Source organism: Mesoplodon mirus (genome assembly GCF_964341445.2).
Source record: "Mesoplodon mirus genome assembly, chromosome: 3".
Taxonomy (NCBI): Eukaryota; Metazoa; Chordata; class Mammalia; order Artiodactyla; family Ziphiidae; genus Mesoplodon; species Mesoplodon mirus.
Window position 1 is genome coordinate 149712171 of NC_138978.1, and position 20564 is coordinate 149732734.

Sequence of the window (20564 nt, forward strand, 5' to 3'; positions counted from 1 at the left end):
AAGAGTTTCAGAAAGGATAAGCCATTGGCCCAAGATCAAACTGCTAGGGAGAAGCCAAACCATAATTTGATTTTACTATGCCTCAAAATTATTTTTTTATAAGCACTCTGAGTTTTTAAAATTGCTTTGGAAACAAAATCCCCCCAAATAATGCCTGAATGCAAAAGGTACCTAAAAAGGTCCCAAAATGTGGGGTTTTGTAACCAAAAATGTTTCAGGGCTTCCCTGGTGGCGCAGTGGTTGAGCGTCTGCCTGCCGATGCAGAAGACACAGGTTCGCGCCCCGGTCCGGGAAGATCCCACATGCCGCGAAATGGCTGGGCTGCTGAGCTATGGCCGCTGAGCCTGAGTCATGGCCGCTGAGCCTGCGCGTCCGGAGCCTGTGCTCCGCAACGGGAGAGGCCACAGCAGTGAGAGGCCCGCATATCGCAAAAAAAAAAAAAAAAAAAAAAAAAGTTTTAAATAACAGATTTGAAGATCATTTGTATAGTTTTCTCCTCTTAACAGGAGGTCAAACCTCGGACTAAAGTGGATTCCCTGTTATTGTTATTATCACCTCATGTAAATTAAAAAACAGGAAGGAGAAAATCTCGGAAAGAATTCTAGCTGAGGCCCCAAGTGTGCAATAAAATGTAAAGATCTTAAGAAACAAAAGCCCTGAAGAAAACCATTCAAGAGGCCTGCAAGTTTAAGAAAACACGAGTTCAATTAATTTTGTGCAGCTGAACTAAACTGCATGGAATGAGAGCTGGCAGAGCTGCTACTCAACACACTAGAACGCTGATGGAGTAAAAATGAACGGAATCGCTGTTGGCCCCAGAGATACTACAGACGCGCCCGCTCAAGCCACTCGCCTAGGCGCAGAGCCCGGCAGAAGGGGTGAGGCGAAAGGGTGCACCCCTCCGCGCAGGGATCCGCCCCGCCTTCTCCGGCCCCGCCCCCCATGCTTCAGTTCCCAGCCTTGCCATTAGGGGTGGCCGCGAAGCTGCGCGGCCCCGGTTTCCAGCCGGGCCCTTTTCCCAGCCGAGCCCAAGCATGGCTGCACCCAGGACTGCGGGTTGGGAAGCTGCCGTGCTCGCGCTTTCCTGACAGTCCCTGGCTGCTGTGGTCGCCTTCTCTTCCCCAGGCCACTCCAGCAGACATGTTTGCCAAGGCCTTTCGGGTCAAGTCCAACACGGCCATCAAGGGGTCGGACAGGTGAGGGAGAGAAGAGCCTGCTCTGCCCACCAGGGCACCCAGACATCTCTCAAGCTCGGCTGGCTCACAGCCTTTTCTGGGCTGGGTCAGCCGACTTGGGGTGGAGGCCGAGGGGTACAGCCGGAGAAGGGACCCCGGGTGGCGGGCAAGGGTAAGTTAGACGTGTTTTGAGAGTGAAGATGGAGAGGAGGCCTGATTTATCTCCCAGGCTGTCTTTTGGATATTTTAGTGAGTTTACGAGAAAGCGTATAATTCAATCAGCGCGTATTGACTGCAGTCTGTTTAAGGTGTCGTGGAGGATGCCAAAATGAAGGAAAACGGGGTCCCTGCCCTACCAAGAGCTTTGAGTCCCTTGGGAGAGATTAGATGGGGCACAGAGAACTACAAGTATACGAGAAGAAGTGTCTAGTGATTACCACTGGCAGGAGAGACAGGTGGAGGGTGAGGAGAGAGGGGATAAGGCACATGTGGTAAGAACTGTATCTGTTCAGTTTTGCAAATGAAGGTGTCACCTTGGGAATTTTGGAGGCAGTGTTCTATAGTTGTCATTCTTGGTGCCCTAGCAGAGCTGTTTAATCATAAGTTGACAGATTTGGCAAGCATAGATGAGAAAGGAGTGGGTCCAGGAGCTATGTGTGGAGTCAGGAAGGCAGGGCTTAGTTTCCAGTGGCAGGCTAACTTGGGTCGCTTACCGGATCTCAGTTTTTTCCTCTCTTTGTAAAATGGAAAGACATGCCCCAGGAACATGTGAAAATAGATGAGACATTGGATGAGAAAGAGAATGGGATGTTTTGGAAGAGTGAGAATAAGGCATCATCAACCAGTCTTTTTCTTGGGCCTCGTGATTTTATAGTAAGTCTTGAGTCCTCAATATTTATTAAAATCCATCCAGGCAGCATACATACCAGGTATGTGTGCTCTCTGCAGGAGAAAGCTTCGGGCCGATGTGACAGCTGTTTTCCCCACTCTTGGAACGGATCAGGTCTCTGAGTTAGTACCTGGAAAGGAAGAACTCAACATTGTGAAGTTGTATGCTCACAGAGGGGATGCAGTGACTGTGTACGTGAGTGGTGGTAACCCCATCCTATTTGAACTGGAGAAAAATCTATATCCGACAGGTATGGCAATGGGATGGAGATGGCCATTACTATGGTCCTTGCCTAACATCTGTTTCTTCCATTAATCTGTCTTCCTTAAAACAAATAAATGCAAAATCTCCCTAAGAATCTTTTTGGATTTAGTGTCCCTAGAATTGGGTCTTTCAAGATCAGAAACTGCTATAGAAGTGAGGGGAAAAAAAGGGTTAACACAAAAAGAGGGTGGTTGCCAAGGGAAATTCTGAGGTGAAGAAACACTGGTTTCTAGTGGGTTAAGTAGGGATTGGAGCCGAGGTCGTGAAAAGGGTGGAGTTTCAGGGCATGTAAAAAATGCTTCTTAAAACTTTCACTAGTGGAATTTTCTTAAGATACTGTGATGGGAAAGAAGCTGGGTTAGTTAAACTCCATACCCAGCTGTCTTAGTGGTGGACTTTGGTTGCGATGTCTCACAGGGATTCTTTCTTAGGCTCTTGTCTGGCTCTCAGGATACTTTGCTTGCTTTCTTTGTCACAGATCTCAGAGAGGCAGTGTCCTTTTCTCTTTTCCATGGCTGCTGACACCTACTTTGTCATTTGGGGGCTTTTCTTCCTCCCAGCTTGGCTGCAGCAGCGCAGTGCAGTCTCCTACCCCAGGCCACCCCCACCCCCACCCTGCTTTGCTGCTGTACACATACAAGCCCTTTTTGATCTAAGGGTTTTACTGCTAATCCCTGTGGAAACAGAGAGAATAAAAATAATAAACATGGGAAAGTTTCAGAATTTCTTACAGGCTGGTGCCCTGGTTTCGGATTACTTGCTTCTGAGGACATAAAAGGAATCCTCGCTGGGGCTCTGTCCCTACTTTTATCCACTATGGCCATGTTTGGCTGCTGCCGTCCAGGTGGAACAATAGGTGCCTCCAAGTCTCAAGTGACACCCAGTTTCTTAAGTCTCCGCCTTCTTCAAGACTGCAGCCTCTTTGAGAAGGGAGTCAGCCTGATGTAAACTATATGGAATGTGTTTCCCACAGGAAAAGGGGCACTCAGTTCCCAGGGAGGGGAAAAGGGATACTGGACAGGCAAAAGCAGATGTTCACTTCATCACTAGTTTTAGCCTTACACATAAATATCCAACTTTGGCAGCTAAACAGACTCTTAGAGCTGTAGCTCACTTCATGTGTCTTCCGACCAGTAAAAGTGATAACTTCTCAAGATCATAGATTGAGAGAAACTACTGCAAAGAGCTCAGTATAAATATGTAAAGAATGCAGGTCTCTAAGGCTAAAGGAAGCAAGGATTCTCAAGTAAATAGCATATAACATATAAACTGCTTCACAAACTTGGGGTAACCTAATAAAAAAAAAAGAATGCAGCTTCTTTGGGCATCCCCTTACAACCTTCTCTCTAGCTTTGACTTGAGTTTCTTTTCTACATGTTGATTAATGTGGCCTCAGTGTTTGGCTTTGCCATTCCCCAGGGGGTTGGCTTTTGGGCAGTAAGTGTTTTCTGGCTCTCTTCTTGGACAGTGTACACCCTGTGGTCTTATCCTGATCTTCTAGCAACATTTACAACATGGCCCCTGGTGCTTGAAAAACTGGTGGGGGGAGCAGGTAAGAGTATTTTCCTATATTCTGGATAGTGGCTGAAACCTACTTAGTAAAGGCCAACTACTTTAATAAATGTACCCATTTTGTGCATTCATATGATTGAAAAGTAGAATTCTTCCCTCATGTCTGTTGCATCTCTTACTTGGCTGCTTCCATAAGCTCTCTGACCCTGCTGTAAGGCTTAAATAAGATAAGTGACATGAAAGTGCTCTGTGAACTGCCATATGCTATACTTTAGATTAATAAACTGAATTTAGGAAACCAGAATAAGATAGATCATGGAAGTGGACCCTCAGCTTGGTGCTTCAGTTTGACCACTAGTCTCCCAGAAGGAAAAGGTCTGACCCTCAGTTTGCCACTTTTTATTTTCACTATGAATAATGTAGTTGATGCTTAACAAATGTATGTTTGTTGAGCAAGTGAGTAAATGACGCAGTAAACTGTGGAGTTAGTTGCGATGCTTTTGTTTCCTGCAGATTTGATGCTGCCAGGGCTAGTGGTGCCCCCTGCTGGTCTGCCTCGGGTACAGAAGGGTGACCTCTGTGCCATTGCCTTGGTGGGGAACAGGAACTGTGCCAGTCAGCTGTGCCTGTGGGGAAAAAACTTAGGGAAAACTTGGGAGGGGTGGGAATGACAACTTCACAGCATATGGATAAAGGATTAAAAGAAAAAACATATTCTTCCTGAGCAATCAGAGAGTGGGGAATGGCAGTGAGCCTGTGGGGTGTCCATACATCTGGGCCAAGGGTATTTGCTCCTGCTGCTGCTTCTTCCTTTTTAAAATTTATTTGTTTTTTTTCTCCTTTAAAACTTTTTTTCTTAGATTTACAGAAGAGTTGCAAGTATAGTACAGAGTCCTGAAATACTCCTTACCCAGCTTCCTGTAATGATAACATCTTGTATAACCACAGTACAGTTATCAACACTAAGGAATTAACATTGGTTCAGTCCTTTTGACACTATTACAGACTTTATGCATATTTCCCCAGTTTTCCCACGATGTCTTTTTTCTCTTTTTTTGTGTTCAAGAATCCAGTCCAGGGTACCACATTGCATTTAGTTGTCATGTCTTCTTAGTCTCCTCTCTGTGACATTTTCTTGGTCTTTCCTGCCTTGCATGACTTCAACATTATTTTTGTCGAACATCCACATCATCATCCTCATCTTTTAATTATTTTTAATAGACTTATTGAGATATAGTTTTCATACTATAAAATTCACCTGTTTCAAATGTACGATTCAGTGATTTTTTTTTAGTATATTTACAGGGTTGTTCAGCCATCACCACAGTGTCTCTTTTTTAAAATAAATTAGGAAGTAATGGTATGAACAGTTCTGAAAAATCAAAACCCTCTCACCCCATAATCCTTTTCTCCTAGAAGTAACCATTATCATTCTGATGCACGTCCTTGTCAGCCTTCTTCAATGCATATATACACGTGCATATAAAATGTATGGTTTGGGGTGTGTATGTTTAAAAATACAAATGAACAAACTTTATCCCTATTACTTTTTCACTTCAGGTAGTGGGGACATGTTCCATGTCAGCAAGCACAGATAAGCTGAATCTTTTTACCCACTGTGGGGTGATGGGAAAAGTCCTCTTCTAGTAGACATTGTGGTTGCCTCTACTTCGTCTCTATCACAAACAAGATCTTCCTGAGGCCTCTAGGGACACTAGTGCCAATATTTTTCTAAAGTAGATACTAGGGAGCAGAACTGTTTGGCTGAAGATCGTGCATATTTTCTGTTGCCCTATAAAAATGCTGTGTCAGTTTTCCCTCCTACCTACAGGGTATATGGAGCCTGTTTCCTTACATGCTCACCGACACTGCATATGATGGGTCATTTTCATTTGTATCATCCTGAATGAAAAACGACATCTTATTATTTTACTCATTGCTTCTTTGAGAGGGAAACATGGTAGGCATGGGAGGGGTCAGTGTTTAAAGATCTTATTTTTGTTGCTCATATTCTCCCATTTTCCTTGAACCTTTGGGAACCAAGCACCTAGAAATGTTTCCTTCCTTGTTTACCTGTAGCAAAACTTGAAGTTGAAAAGAATGGTGAAATTATTGTTTTTTCCCCCCAGTATTCTATCCAAGATCGGAGAAAACTACATAAGTGTGTATTTGGCCTCTGAGTTTGGCATTTAGAATGTATGTGGGAATGAATCCTAGGTGGTTTATGGAAGGGGGTGAGGGTACAAGGGAGTTTACGAAAACTACAAGACAGGTTCGAGACCGAAGTTCTTGAGCCATTGACGATTCCAAGGGTGGAAGACAAAGACCCGTCTTTTAGGAACTGGGAAAGAAGCCAAATTCAAAGATTCTGTGGCAGGAACTGACCCATGGGCACAGGAAGTGGAGCCACCGGATTAGCAAACGTTTTTTTTGAAGTTCAGGTGTTGGGAAATCTGCCCTTGAATCGTCTCCCTTGGGTCCAGGCAACGTTGCCAGGCTTGTATATTCCCCTCCTGTTAGCCAGCTGGACACCGATCCTTACAGGCAATGTGTGAGCATTGCTGAGTAACAGTGGGCTGACAGAGATTTCCCATTTGGGCTTTGGAAGTTTTTTGTAGTTATTGTAAATGTGGTTGTTTCTGATATTTTGGACACATCCAGTTCTTAGATAGATGTTATACAGAGCAAGGCCTGTTATAAAGAACCCACTCAGAAGGAACCTTTCGTTGGTACCACTGTATCTCTCTTCTCTCTTCCCTCTGGCATCCCTCAGCCTAATTTAAGGCATATGAATGGCCTCCCTTCTGAATTTCCATATAGGATGGCTATGCCTTTTTTAAGATAGGGGAGATAATTTATTTTTTGAAATTGAAGAAAGGGAACTTTAAATATCCTTCTGAGTCCTGCCTGGGTTTGGTTCATAATAAGAATATAAGAATGATAACATCAGTAGAGGAGTTACTTACACAGAAGGGAATATTTGGTCAAGGAATTTTTGAAAGTCATATGTGTAGGTAATTTGAATAAGATTGAGACTGCACCGAGTTTTAGCTCTGTGATACAAGTGGATGCTTCAGATTTGCAACCGTGGTGCTTTGAACACATGTGTAGAAACCTGGTCCTGACATGTGCCCTCCTGGAAGACTTTCCCTGACCCTCGTCTCTGACCTCCTCCTTCTCAGAGCCCCCGTTGCCATCGGAGTTGCTGCCATGTCACAGCCGAGATGCTGACCTCAGGTGTGAAGGGAAGGGGCTTCTCTGTGCTCCACACCTACCAGGACCACTTGTGGTGGGTTCCATGCTTTTTCTGTTTTATAGGGAGCTGGGTGGGCGGAGGGAGCACAGGGCCTGGATTGAGAAGCGAGAGTTTTGATCCCTGCTGTGTCCTTAGTCAAGTTGCTGACCCTAGACATTAATTTCCTTGCAAAATGTGGAGAAAAGATTTTTTTTTGGCCTGTTTAGAAAAGAAATTACCGAGAACTTTATTTTCTAGGTGAATTATAGAATCCTAGGGCTGGAAGAAGGCCTTAGGGATTGTCTTCTCTGCCTCTCAGTACAGTGATATTCTTTATTTTTATGGCACTGGTCGATCTAGCCTTTTCTGCCGTGTACATTTAGGCATTTTCTGACCCCATGATGAGTGCTCGGGAATTCTCACATCTGAATCCAAATCAAAGTAGAGTAGGTCCTCAGGCACCAGGGTGACAACCTGATGACTTTCCTGTTGTTCAAGTTCCACATTTAGGATCTCCTCCTCATTACAGAACTTGCACTTTCTCACTGTGACGGTTGCTCTCTGGAGCTGTATGTGAGTTTATTTTCTGGTTATTTTCTTGTCATTTAACCAAAATAGTAAGTAGTGCTTTTCTCGAAAGCAGTATACCTGGTCTTCTGGCCAAGTGTTGTGTGGCCTGTTGGTATAGATTTACCCTTACGTTTTGAGTCAGTCTTGGAGTTACTTATTTTACAAGTATTGGCCAAGCCCTGGTTTGCTGGAGGTACAGCCTCATCAGTGTGGGTTTCAGCAGGCATCTGAGGGCTGCTTACTCACGTACTCCCAGCACCTTGTTTTCTGACTGTTAGTCTGGGCAGTTAAGGTCTTGTTGTCTAAATTGTTTTATCAGTGGCTGCCTCAGTCTCCCCTCCTCCCGCCCTTTGAAAACACTTACGGTATTTACCTGATCAGAATAGCCTAAACATACGCTCTGGCCTCACTAGTAGCCATACTTAATAAGCCTTGCTGCGGCTGTTAGTAAAACTTTGTTTGACTTGCATAATCTTAGTTAACAACATAATGCTTTTTGTTTTTACCGCTCTGCTATGTGGCGTCCCTTTTTTTCCTGTCTTCATAAGGCTTAGTGGCATAAAGCCATTGTAATCTCTACTCTGCAGGTTAGATTGCATTCTTTTTTTTCAGTTGAGGTATAGTTGATGTACAGTGTTGTGTTAGTTTCAGGTGTACAGCCAAGTGATTCTAGTGACCATTAGTATATCTAGTGATTCTAGATATAGATATATACATATATGTTTTTTCTCGGATTCTTTTCCATTAAAGGTTATTACAAGGTATTGAATATAGTTCCCTGTGCTATACAGTTGGTCCTTGTCATTTATCTATTTTAGATTGCATTCTGATTTAACACAGAAGCAGTCTTGAGCAGTCTTGAGCAGTCCAGGTGTTTGTAATTTGTTCCATACGCTCAACCTTGGGTTTGTATTTCACCAACCTGGTACTACAGATGCGTTTGCAATCTTCATTTGGTTATTTAATTCAAAATGGCTTTATATTTAATTTCTATGAAGGGAATACTTTGGAAGGGGAGCTCCACTTTAACTATGTTGTCTTTAATTTTTCTCTGTCCCTGAATTTCTGTTTGGGTTAAGGAGGAGGCAAGAATTACTCTCCCCATTTCAAAGATGAGGAAACTGAGGCATGGGACTTCTCTGGGCCCAGAATTGGAAACAGAGTTGAGAGGCACACCCAGGTTCTCTGGCCTCTCCTGGACACCCCTGCCTGTGGGTCTTACTCTCTCTGGACCCCTGCTGACCCCCTGACCGGGGCTGGAGAGTGTTGTGGCTGCTGCTCAGTGTTTCTGACATGAGGCTTTTGCAGGCGATCTGGAGACAAGTCCTCTCCACCATCCATTGCTCCACTGGCCCTGGATCCCCCAGATCTCAGTGAAGAGAAGGGGTCTGTCCAGGCAGACACCACCTTGCAGGGAGACATGAGGCGCCTGACCCTGGCGGGAGAGGAGGAGGAGGGGGAGGTTGAGCAGAGGTGTGGGGAGAAGTCCCCGTCGGAAGCTACAGAAGACCCCAGTGTCGGGGGCCTGAGCCCAGAGCCCACGGACAGCAAGACCCTTCAAGGTACAGCTCTGGCAGGAGCAGGGCGCTCGCCTCTCAGTGTAGGGACTGAAGCGCTCGGCTCTGCTTCCCACCAGAGCGGCGCCAGGGCTCCGGGAGGGGCGGGGAAAGGCCTTAGTTTTGGTGAGGGTGGTGCCACAGCCCTTTGCCATCTTACCTGGGAGTCTTCCGAATATGTCGCGTTTCCCTGGATACCCGTCGGCTCTGCTATTTGGACTGATCCCAGCTACACGGCCCTCTTAGTTTTCTTCTGGCTCTGACTTCTCTATCAGAGAAGCATCCGCGCCTGGCTGGGTGGGACTTTGTGGCCTGACCCCCTCTGTGGGGTCAGACCTCTGTAAAGGCTCAGTGTTCTAGAGAGTCTGGGAGCTTTGGTGCCTGGGAATGGGCTCCTTCAGAGCTGAGGGGTGAGGTACGGATGTCACCGTGCGGGGACTTATCTTGTGCTGCGCGGGCCTTCTGCGGCCCTCAGGAAGGATGTGGTTCTTGTCTTCTCCTTGCAGAGCAAATGGACGAACTGTTGCAGAGATGCTTCTTGCGTGCTTTGAAGTACTGCGTCAAAAAGGCTGACCTCCCTTTACTCACCAGCACTCTCCTGGGCAGCCACATGTTCTCCTGCTGGTATGGAAGGCATGGTGTGGGCTGGGGGCCGGGCGGTGGGTCTGTCTCCTGCTCTTTGGTGGTAGGATGGGACAAGGCTGATGGGGGAATTGTTTTAGGGACATGATGTGGAAAGAGCGAAGTGGAGGGTTGATCTGGCAAATACTGAGTTTTAAAGACTTCAGTTTTAGCCAGTGAAAGGACGTCGAGGAAATGAAGGTTAAAATTCGCAAGGCGCTTTGATCACTGCCTCTGCTGTGGTGATTCTGGGCTCTTTTACGGATTGGGCAGCATGTCCGGCCCCGGAAGGGCCCTGGGGCAGCCTGTTTGTCCTGGAGGCTTCAGTCCCCTCACCTTTCTGAAGAGTAGGTGGGCCAGATTAGGTTGTGTCAGCAGGAAGAATCGGTGTGAACCCCCCACCCGACCCGCACACACAGCCACCAGCAGAGGGAGTGTTACATGTGGGTTGAACCTGGACTTTGAAGACTGAGCCATCTGGGCTCAAAAGCCAGCTCCCCAGGGTGTTGGAGCAAAGGTGTATTTGAGCCCATTACCAGGCTTCTCTGAGCCCTGATTTCTAACACTTGTAAGATTGCTGTCAAGATCGAATAACCTGACATTTAATAAGCACCCAGTAAATATTATCATGTCAGGAGAGTTGCTTATTGATTTTCACCTCAAGTCTGAACTTCTTTCTGAGAATTTTGCTCTGTTTTTTAAACAAGGGGTTTTAATGTAATTCTCTTCCTCTACATGTGAGCTTCTTTAAGGCATTCTATACACATGTGGGGTCTGGAGTGCGCGGCAGATCTAGTTTTCAGTCTCATCTATAACTACGGCCATGTCCCAAATTAAGCCTCTGGAACAGATGCCGAGGGAGACTAGAAGTGAACGTTCAGGATATACTTTCTGGTATATCGTCTACCTTGAGAGAAAAGGATTTAAACCCACAGAATAATACACAGGTTGGTGAACACCTGACAATAATAACAAAAGATGCACTGACTTATAAAAAGTCTTTTACTATGTATCCCAGGATGGCCAATACAAGCTGGTTAGGTAATTAGCCCTTCAAGAGTTCTTTTACAGTCATATAAAAATGCTTTGCCTTGTTAAAAAAAGATATCTAGTCTACCAAAAACATATCCATTAATGGGCTTGGTGTTGTTTCTTTTTTTCCATTTTCAGGTTTGCAGGATGATTAAAAATACCTACATATCATCTCTGAGCACACCAGCTGTCCATTAGCTAATCAGTTTTGGCAATACAGTGCACAGAGGTATACCACCACTGGTTTCTGACATTAAGTTAGCTTTAAGCTTATTGGCTATTCGTACAATTGGAGGCAGCTTGCAACCCAGGCCCTGGAAAGCATTTGCAGGGTTTACTACCCTTTTGCCTGACACCTTTTCAGTGGTGAGAGGTCTGGGCACAGACTTGCTAATCCAAGGGTGTCTTAGTGCTTGAGCTGGGGTCAGGCGGGCAGAGGGGTCCCAGGTAAGACACCTTTTCAAAAAGTCTATGAAGAAGTAATCATCACACCCCTTCAGTGCTGTCCGCCAGTCTTTGCTGCCTGGGGGACCCCGCTTCTTACCCCTCCGTGAACGACCGCCCACAAACACAACCCTCCCATCTGCCCGACTGGTCACAAAACAGTAGCGAGGTAGGCCCCTGGAGTTAATAAAGTACTTGGCATGTTTGGATTGCTCCAGGAGTTTTGGTGGTGGCATCCCTAGAAGCTCCATCATACAGGCCAGCTGGTCTCCTTCATCCTCTCCAGGGAAGAGAGGATGTCCTGTTAAAAGTTCTGCAAGGATGCAGCCAAAACTCCACATGTCAATGGACGTGCTGTAGCGGCTTCCTAAGATGATCTCTGGAGCTCTGTAGAACCGAGACTGGATATAGGTGTCAAGCTTCCGGTACTCAAAACAGCTGGACCCAAAGTCAATGACCTTAGTCGCACTGTGCCCATAGCGTTTCAGGAGAATGTTTTCTGGCTTCAGGTCACAGTGAATGATCTTGTTTCTGTGGAGAGCATCCAAGGATTGCAAGATGGATTGAGCAAACTTGCGAACCAACTGGATACTAAAACCCTGGAACTTGTTTTTTTTCATGAGCTCATAAAGGTCTACGCTCAGTAACTCAAAGGCCATGCAAACATGGTTCCGGAACGTGAAACTTTCCAGCATATGGATAACGTTCATGCTACCGGTTTTATCCCGCTTTTTAAGATGCTCCAAAATCCGGATCTCCTCGGCTGCTTGGCGATGGAGGTGCTTTTCATTGCGTACCATCTTCAGGGCCACGTACTGTCGAAGTTTGTGATCATAGACCCGGGCTACCTGCCCAAAACTGCCCTTGCCAATAATTTTCAGCACCTCATATCGATAAGCTAGATGGTCTCGAGGCACGTGAATGTAGGCCCCATCTGCATCATCATAACCCCCATTATTGGGACCACCGATAACTCCATGTCTTTTTTTGGCATTTGGACCCACAAAGTAAATTTCTGGATAATTGATGATTTCCAGCTTCTCATAAGCAGTGAGGTGGTGTTTATACTGCTTCAGTGCTTGTTCTGGAGTCAGAGGCAACACTTTGGATGCTTTGGATGAACTGCTGGATTTTACTGTATTCACACGATCTGAACTTTTACCCTGAGAAACTGTAGGAGAGCATTTTTCAGAGTCGTTGATGCCATCTGACTGAAAAGTATCAGATCTTCTGTTGCCAGATTCTTGAAATAGTTGTTCTACCTTCATCTCACCTCCATTCAGGAAGCACTGAGTAGGATCTCTTGTTAAATGCTCAGTGGTGATCTACGGCAAAGAGAAGTGAATCTATGTTAAAGTCACTAAAAACGGTGGAAGAACGAAAGAATCGTCCCCCTGACTGAACAAAACAACAAAACATGCCAGTTGTGTAGTTAAAAGGCCCAAAAGTGAGATAAGAAAAGCAGGAGTCTCTAGAAACTCGTGTTATGTTAATCCTTAGGTTCCCTGACTGCTGTGGCCACCCCAGCCCCACTACATAGGCCTCCCTTTGTTCAAAACAAGACGGTCATCTTACCATACCCGAAACGTGCTAGATTCCTTCTAACTGGTATGTCTTCCTACCGAGAATCTTTTCACCCCATCCACTCAAATCCTACGCTCTTTCAAAGCCCAATGCTAGTCCTCCCTCTTCCACTTAGAACTACTCCAAGCCCATACTAACTATGGCTCCACTCACATCTTAGCTGCAGCTTTTCGAGTCTACCACGTAATCTGGCCCTTGTTATATATATACTGTCCTATATTGTTCACAAACTGTTTCAAGTATCTTCCCAAATCTTAAGGGCATGTACCAGGAGCAAATGAATACATATTAAAGTGTTCTGTAAATGATACAGGGACAGAGGCAGGATGTGATCCCCAGGTCTTCTGAATCTTGGTCCAGAACATTAACATAACCTGGTACCAGCTTCTCCTAGTGCCTGTACTATTCTCCAGTAGGGCTGAATGTTGACCTTGGCCTGGAATCAACCAAGGCCTCATCGTCTACTCCTGGGTCCCCAAATACATGATCGCATCTTCCTATCTCAGTTCATTGAATCACAAAATTTCTAATCCAGAGAGAACTCTTGAGATCACCAAGGCCAATTCTTTATGTATCTGATGAATAGCAGTGAGAATCTAAGGCCCCAGGGTGCTGCTTGTAAAACTCTCCTAAAGACAAAGAGTCTCCTTTCTCTCTCCTTCCCTTGCTCATAGACACATACACTAGTCTCCCTCAGCAAACGCCTACGTGACAAAGGCATACAACTCTTTTTACTTGATTTGGCATCACCTTTTCCTGCAAGGAACAATAACCCGCAGAAGAAAACTCTACTTATTAAATACCTCTGAAATGAAATAAGATTCTTTGAAACTCGATGGAGGGAAAGACAATGAAAAAGCCAAACGCTAAAAAAAATACTAAGAAAAATATAAGAATGTGCTAGAAGGAAAGAAGAAAAAAAGTGCTACATCTGTTGTTTAAAAAAAATAGTCTGGGATACTTCAAAGAACAACTGTTTTTCTTAACAGACCCTGAAGAACTTTACCCCCGATCTGTATGATTGAGAGCCTCTACGATCAGGGGTAGATAATTCCAGAGAAGCTCTGAGCTATCTTTATGATCTCTTAAAATATAACGCAAATTATAAGGTAATGATCCAAAGTGGCCAACCATTTAAAAAAGAGAATTTTAATATAACCTAAGCAAACAACACCTGACCCATCACCTATATAAATAAAAATATAAAAGATGTAAATATAAAAAACAAAAAAGGGATGAAAAAAAAATTAAGTGTTGGCATACTTTAGACAGCCCCTTATTTAGTTATAAAAGCACGACATTAGTTCCTGCCTGCTTCTTTTAGGTCATTTAATCAATTTAAACATTTATATAGTACTACAGTTACAAAAATGAGGCACTGCACCATCTTACATATAAGCAAAGCAGCCAGTACAACGGTAGCCGTACTTTGGCATTGAGTTTCTCAATAAAGAGGCAAGATACGGACCAGGAGAGGTCTCTGATACCAAAATAGAGAACTATCACTAGTCAAGAAAATAAAACACAGGCTGGCAGACAGAACCTAAATACCTTGCTAAGATGTAAATATAATGCAACATTTTGTTTATCAGCAATTAAGTCAAATAACCATTCCTGTTTTTAGGGATGGAAAAAAAAGGCCTCATCCATCCATCTAACATTCACATGAGCACTAATTGTTCACAATTATAAAAGTGCCAAAAAACAGGTTACCTCAAGGCACTACAATCTATTAGGAGATAGGTTTGGCTGAACTAGGGAATTATAATTATTTGGTTTTAGGTAGATTTACATAACAAAACCAAATATTTGCATGCATCTAAACCAGTTTTCCTTAAATTTTTACTACCTAACCTAAATGCATCTAAATATTTACTGCTAAAATCCTGGGGACACATTCTGAAGAAATGTGAAGTCAGAAGGCCTAGGTTGGGGTCCTGGCTACACTGCTCAAAAACTGTAGGTCCCAGGGTAGGCTTAACCTTTAGCCCAGTTTCTTAGCCTCAATTTCTTTATCTTTAAAATGTGGATAATAATACCTCCTTGCAGGATGTTGTGTGAATCAAATTATAATTAATAATATATGTGAAAGACCCTCAGAAACTATAAAACATGTTAAAAACACTGGTAACAGTTAGGCAAAATTCTCAATATATTGTTTAAACTCCAATACACCCTCCCTATCCCCTTTCAGCTTCTCTTTTCTCTCTGTGGTGCCTTCCTCTGCAGTTCCAGACTCCCTCCACCAGACATCTGGCATTAACTATGCCTTCTGCTCCGTGAAGGCCTGCACAATCAGCCTTCCCTTAGGATGCATGGAAACACCTCACCCACTTTCTCCCCCACATAAAACCTCCTTTCAACTTGCCATGCAATTTAATGGGTTATCTCTCCAGACATATTTGACCTTTAAAAAGAGCAATGCCTTAACCCAAGGGAATGACTCTCTAGGACCCGCGGTCATCAATGACAAGCTGGTAGGAAAGGTATTTGTGGTCCAGGGTCCACCCCTGGGCATTTCACCTACTCTACCTACATGTAAGGCTGTGCTGGCTCTGGAGGTATTCATTTCTGTTTGTGGTAAAGAGAGGGTCTCAGGTACAGACTGTTAATAAGAACAGAAATTTAACTTCCACAGAACTATTACAATAAGATTAAGGATGTCATTTGGATTTCCTGACTCATGGTATTTCCTTAAAGTGAGCCTAAATCTCTCTCTCTGCAAATTAAGTCTTATTTTGCCCTCCGGAACTACACAGGAGTGTCCAAATTTCCATGTTAAAGCCCTTCAGATACCTAAAAGGGGCTGTCCTGCCTTCCCCATTTTTTCTCGAGGCTCATCATCCCCATCACATCCTCCACCTCACACAGCCTGGGTCAGGCTGCCTTACTATATCCTATTCACGTTCTCAACACGTATGGGCTGCACGTTATATCTCTCTGCAAGTGTGGCTTCCAGAACAGAACAAGACACTTCAGGTCTAGTCCCCTGAGGACTGTCAAGGTTTGAACCTCCAATGAATCTGAAGAATTCCAGAAAGAAATTTTTCCACACAGGGAGGGGTTCTCACCTTAGCTTTCTTTCCTTTCCTGTAATAACTCAAATACTGCTCTGAATCAATTATGTATCAAGTCTGCTGTGCTATAAATAAAATCTTCCTTCCGTTCTAGGAGAATCTAGAATTTTCACACATGTTAAAGTAGTTACAAAACACTATATATTTCTAGTCTAGGGTTATAATCACAATAACTGACCAATGTCTGCTATCGACTTCAAATATTTTAACTATGTAATTATATCCAGAGAGACAAATAATGCCAGATTAATCCTGTTTTATTTAAGAATGCTTCATGTACATTGTTAATTTGGAGCGCTCTTTTTTTTTTTTTAACACCCCTGTATTGGAGTATAATTGCTTTACAATGGTGTGTTAGTTTCTGCTTTATAACAAAGCGAATCACCCATACATATACATATGTCCCCATATCTCCTCCCTCTTGTGTCTCCCATCCTCCCTATCCCACCCCTCTAGGTGGTCACAAAGCACCGAGCTGATCAATTTGGAGCACTCTTGACATTTCAAATAGAATCTTCAACTGCGTTAATCAAGTCTTAAAGATCTTGTTGAGAAATTCAGAAAAGGAATATCCTTCTCGTCCAGATATAAAACACCACCCCCTCCCTCGTTCTCGACCCTAAATCTCTGCAACACAAAGCTAACCCAATAAAAGCCTATGAGCAGATGATTTATAGTTTACAACAAGAATGTAAGGGCATCTTGGATAAACAAGGAAGCCAAAGCTCTTTGTGAAATGAGCAATAGCGTCTCGCAATGGAGTCATGGCATAATGAACTATAAGTGTTACTAAGAGGTCAAAAGCACTTTTTTCAGCAAAATTTGCAAAGACAGCATTGTTTTAGAATCTAAAATCTTGTGTTTTGCAAGCTGTGTTACTCTGAATACCACACAGTAAAAAAAATTCATTTTGATCCTGAAACATACAATTTAATTGCCCTACTATATGGTGATTAGCACTGGCCAACTGAAGTAAAGTTAAAATGGACTTTAAGTCACATGATGACGGACTGTAAAAGTTTCCCAGAGAGATGTGCTAATTGTCAGCAAGTAACCACGAAATCTGATAGTCAACACACGAGTATATAGGTGGTTCTGGAGCTCTTAGAGGTTTTTACATATTAAAAACAATAAGCTTGTGGAGAAAGGAAACTTACTGCACTTTGGAAAGGAGATTAAAAATAGGGTGACCAGCCTTCCAAATATATGTAGCCCGTATCTTGTAATATTATTAGCCTTGAAAGTAGTGAAGGGGTTGATTTTTAATGGCAAAAGCTGACAAACCGTTGGGAAGGACTATGAAAAATGCAAGCAGTGTTTTACATAGAAATAATTTTAGGTCTTAAACAGAAATATGAAGGAGAACTATTGATAAATTAGTCTACTCAATTATTCAGTTTGTTCGTTGATGATATATGCAGCAAATTTTAAAGTCACAGGATAGATTCTCCCTGTCATGGAACTTGTCCAAAACCCTGCTCTCCCTACCTCTCTATGAGTGCCGAGGGAATGGGAATTAATTTATTCTCTTAAACATAAAACGGTGTCAAAAGCTAAATGTCTGCAAGCTCCAAAATGATTAAATGCATCGAAACCAAAATGTATTGCTCAAGTTTCATTTATGATCTATAAAATGGTTCTCTTAAGCATACTAATAAGCTAGGACTGCATTTCTACCGTGCAGGAAAAATCTGCAGATCTGTAAGTTCAGAGGTATTTTCTGTTTCTTGTTCTTGTTAAAATGAGCCATCATAATATAGTGTACATATCATTCTATGAAAAAAAAAAATAACCACTATCTAGGGCTTCCCTGGTGGCGCAGTGGTTGAGAGTCCGCCTGCCGATGCAGGGGACACGGGTTCGTGTCCCGGTCTGGGAAGATCCCACATGCCGCGGAGTGGCTGGGCCCGTCAGCCATGGCCGCTGAGTCCGGAGCCTGTGCTCCGCAACGGGAGAGGCCACAACGGTGAGAGGCCTGCGTACCGCAGAAAAAAAACAAAACAAACACTATCTAGATAAAAGTAGCATGTCGTTTTTTTCCCTATTTACCCCAGTGATTGAAAGGAATAGGTGGGCTCCAAATCAAAATCATTCTGAAAAGCTGAACTTGGACCACAGAAACTGTTATTTCAAAGTCAAGAGAAACCAAAAGTGAATAAAAAAGAGCCTGGGTTACCAGTGACATGTAACTGTACCTTGACCATTTAAAGTAGCACTTCCTCCTTTCCAGGCCCATTAGAGCTCAAAGAATTACTTCATTTACTTACATTTAGTCTTCTGGGTAGAGGTGGTTCAGAAGGATTGCAGAGTGCATTTGAACAGGGTGAGCCTTTGGTTTCATCTATTATCACGACACTATCATAGACAAAATCATCCAATCTAGTTGAAAGGATTACAGATAAAATCTGTCAGTAACTGAAGTATATAAATTTGTATTTCCAAAACACCCTTTAACTGCTTCATATCTGCTACAAAGAATAATTAATACAAACAAATGTCCACACTGCATTTTGGCACTGAATACACACCACAGGGGTATTTGGCAGAGGAAGGGAGGAAACCCAACTTTTCCTCCTTTTTTTATTTTTAAAGAAAGGACAGCATTTCTAGGTTTATAGTTTGAAATTGTTAAAATACGTCTTACTTTCTGAATGTTGTTAACAATAGGGACCATCAAAAGAATCTCATTTAACTTACTACTTGAAAACGAAGGCTAGTTGAAATCTGAAGCCTAAAAGCTAACCAGAACAAACAAACAGACAGAGAACTGTACTTTCAAGTCGGAGACTTGGATTCTAATCTCAGCTCTACCACTGGCTACTCTACCTTCCTCTCTGAGCCGTTGGTCACATGTTGTAAAGGGAAGAATAGTTCCAGTCTACGCACTTCTGGGTCTCACAAGCAAGAAATAAAAGGCCTTCTTAGGGCTTTCTCTATATTTATTTATTTATTTTCCTACTTAACATCTATCTAACTTGTAGAAAACTACAGTGAATTCTACAGCAAATACTATAGGGATTCTCTACATTACAAAACGTACTGGATTTCACATCTTTACCCACTTAATTTTCGGGTGGATGGTGGAAGCTAAATGCCAAATGATAATTTCTCTGCTCTTTAACACTGTGCCTCCCTCCACCGCTGTAAGGGAACACAAAAGACGGAGAGGATTTATTTAATCCACAGGATGGCTCTGAATAATGTATTTCATCTGCCACCAAGAACATGGATTTCCCAGTAACACACATCAGCATTTCATTGTATCATTTTTACATGATATACTATGAATACAATGATAATGAGCCAGCTGCAAGGGAAGAATTTTTTTTAATCTTTAAAACTATGCTGGAATATTTTAGTGGCTTATAAAAACTGTTTTGTAAAATTCCAGAGTTTTCTTAATCGATGTGTTATAGGAGTACAAAGAGAAAAAAAAAACCCGAAAAACAAAAACCAAACAGAAAACCCACTACAAATTATTTTTGGAATGTTCTCTTTTTAAAAAACATGCTTACATTCTGATAAAATTATACCTTTACGGGAACTGCTTCATTGACAAGAACCAAAAATTCTGGATGTGACTGATTCTTTGCCAACAGCACGAATAAAACAAACAAAATGGGACAGACGTCCACATTTACAAAGAAGAAGACAGACTGAAGACCTACAAGATTTCCTATAAATAGCCAAAGGAAATTACCCAAAGGTAGTCTCCATGCAAATGAAGTGGGCAGGTGGTCCCTACTCTCCATTAAGGTGTAAAATCCTATGAAAGGTGGAGAATCTCTCAAAACACGATCCACAAAAAGTCCTACTCGGCAGAGCCCCTCACCTACACCCCTCACGGCAAAGCCCTTGGTTATCTGCTCTGAGCAACAGGGCTTATTGGAAAAGGTATTGCTCCCTGTGTCCCCCAGTTTGCTAAAAAGCCCCACCAAAAACATCCCAGCTTCTCAGAGTTCCTACCATATACCCCCGATGTAGGACTTCAGAAATAATCCCCAGGGTGGGAATTCTTCTTTGCCTAACTCCTTTCTAGCCCACTCCCGCGCTGGGCTGGGGGCAGGGGAGCTGATGGAGAGGAAGAGGGTGGGCCAGTCCCGGAGAGGGAGTCAGACCCCTTCCCTCGTCCTTACTGCTTGGGGGCTCGCTCAACCTCCAGCCCAGTCCATCCACGCCCCCCGACCTCGCCTGCCAGCTGCAGCGGCTCCTTCGGGAGCCCCAGCGCGTTATCCCCCGGCGCCGTTACCTCCGCGGCTGGGGCGGCAGTCCGTCTCCTGGCGGCCCCGCATCTTTCCGCCTGGACCCGCGAGCTGTGCCTCCCATCCGTTAGCTCCGGACCCCCCGGAGGGAGGGGCGGCGTTTGGACGGTCAGGCGAGCAGCGTCCACCTGAGCTGGGGCGGCTGCCTCCCGGGCCGCGACGTTTCCTCGGTACCTCTCTTCCACACAGTGCAGCTCCCAGCGCGTCCGCTCGGGACTGGCTGGGGTCGACAACTGCCGAGGAGCAGCAGGGGCGGGAAGGGGAGCGGTGTGGTCGCCTAGCAACCGCGACACGCCCCTTGAAACGCCTCGGCGCAACAATGTGGCCACGCACAGGGGCGGGG

General features: G+C 44.0%; 1 protein-coding gene and 1 pseudogene across 2 annotated transcripts; one reads left to right on the forward strand and one right to left on the reverse strand.

Annotated features, from left to right (window-relative positions):
• Nucleotides 1-1115: 1115 nt before the first annotated feature.
• LOC309800343 (eukaryotic translation initiation factor 2D-like) lies at nt 1116-9953 on the forward strand (annotated as a pseudogene). The gene is made up of 7 exons: nt 1116-1196; nt 2124-2314; nt 3797-3880; nt 4354-4462; nt 7023-7129; nt 8954-9207; nt 9708-9953. The product of its transcript is annotated as a eukaryotic translation initiation factor 2D-like (transcript).
• Nucleotides 9954-10997: 1044 nt separating this feature from the next.
• On the reverse strand, nt 10998-20398 carry LOC309800341 (dual specificity tyrosine-phosphorylation-regulated kinase 3-like). The gene is made up of 3 exons (XM_082614402.1): nt 20209-20398; nt 18227-18338; nt 10998-12623 (listed from the first exon to the last, which is right to left on the reverse strand). Exons 1-3 carry the CDS (start codon nt 20283-20285, stop codon nt 11049-11051), a joined length of 1764 nt encoding a protein of 587 aa, XP_082470528.1. The 5' UTR covers nt 20286-20398; the 3' UTR covers nt 10998-11048.
• Nucleotides 20399-20564: the final 166 nt, after the last annotated feature.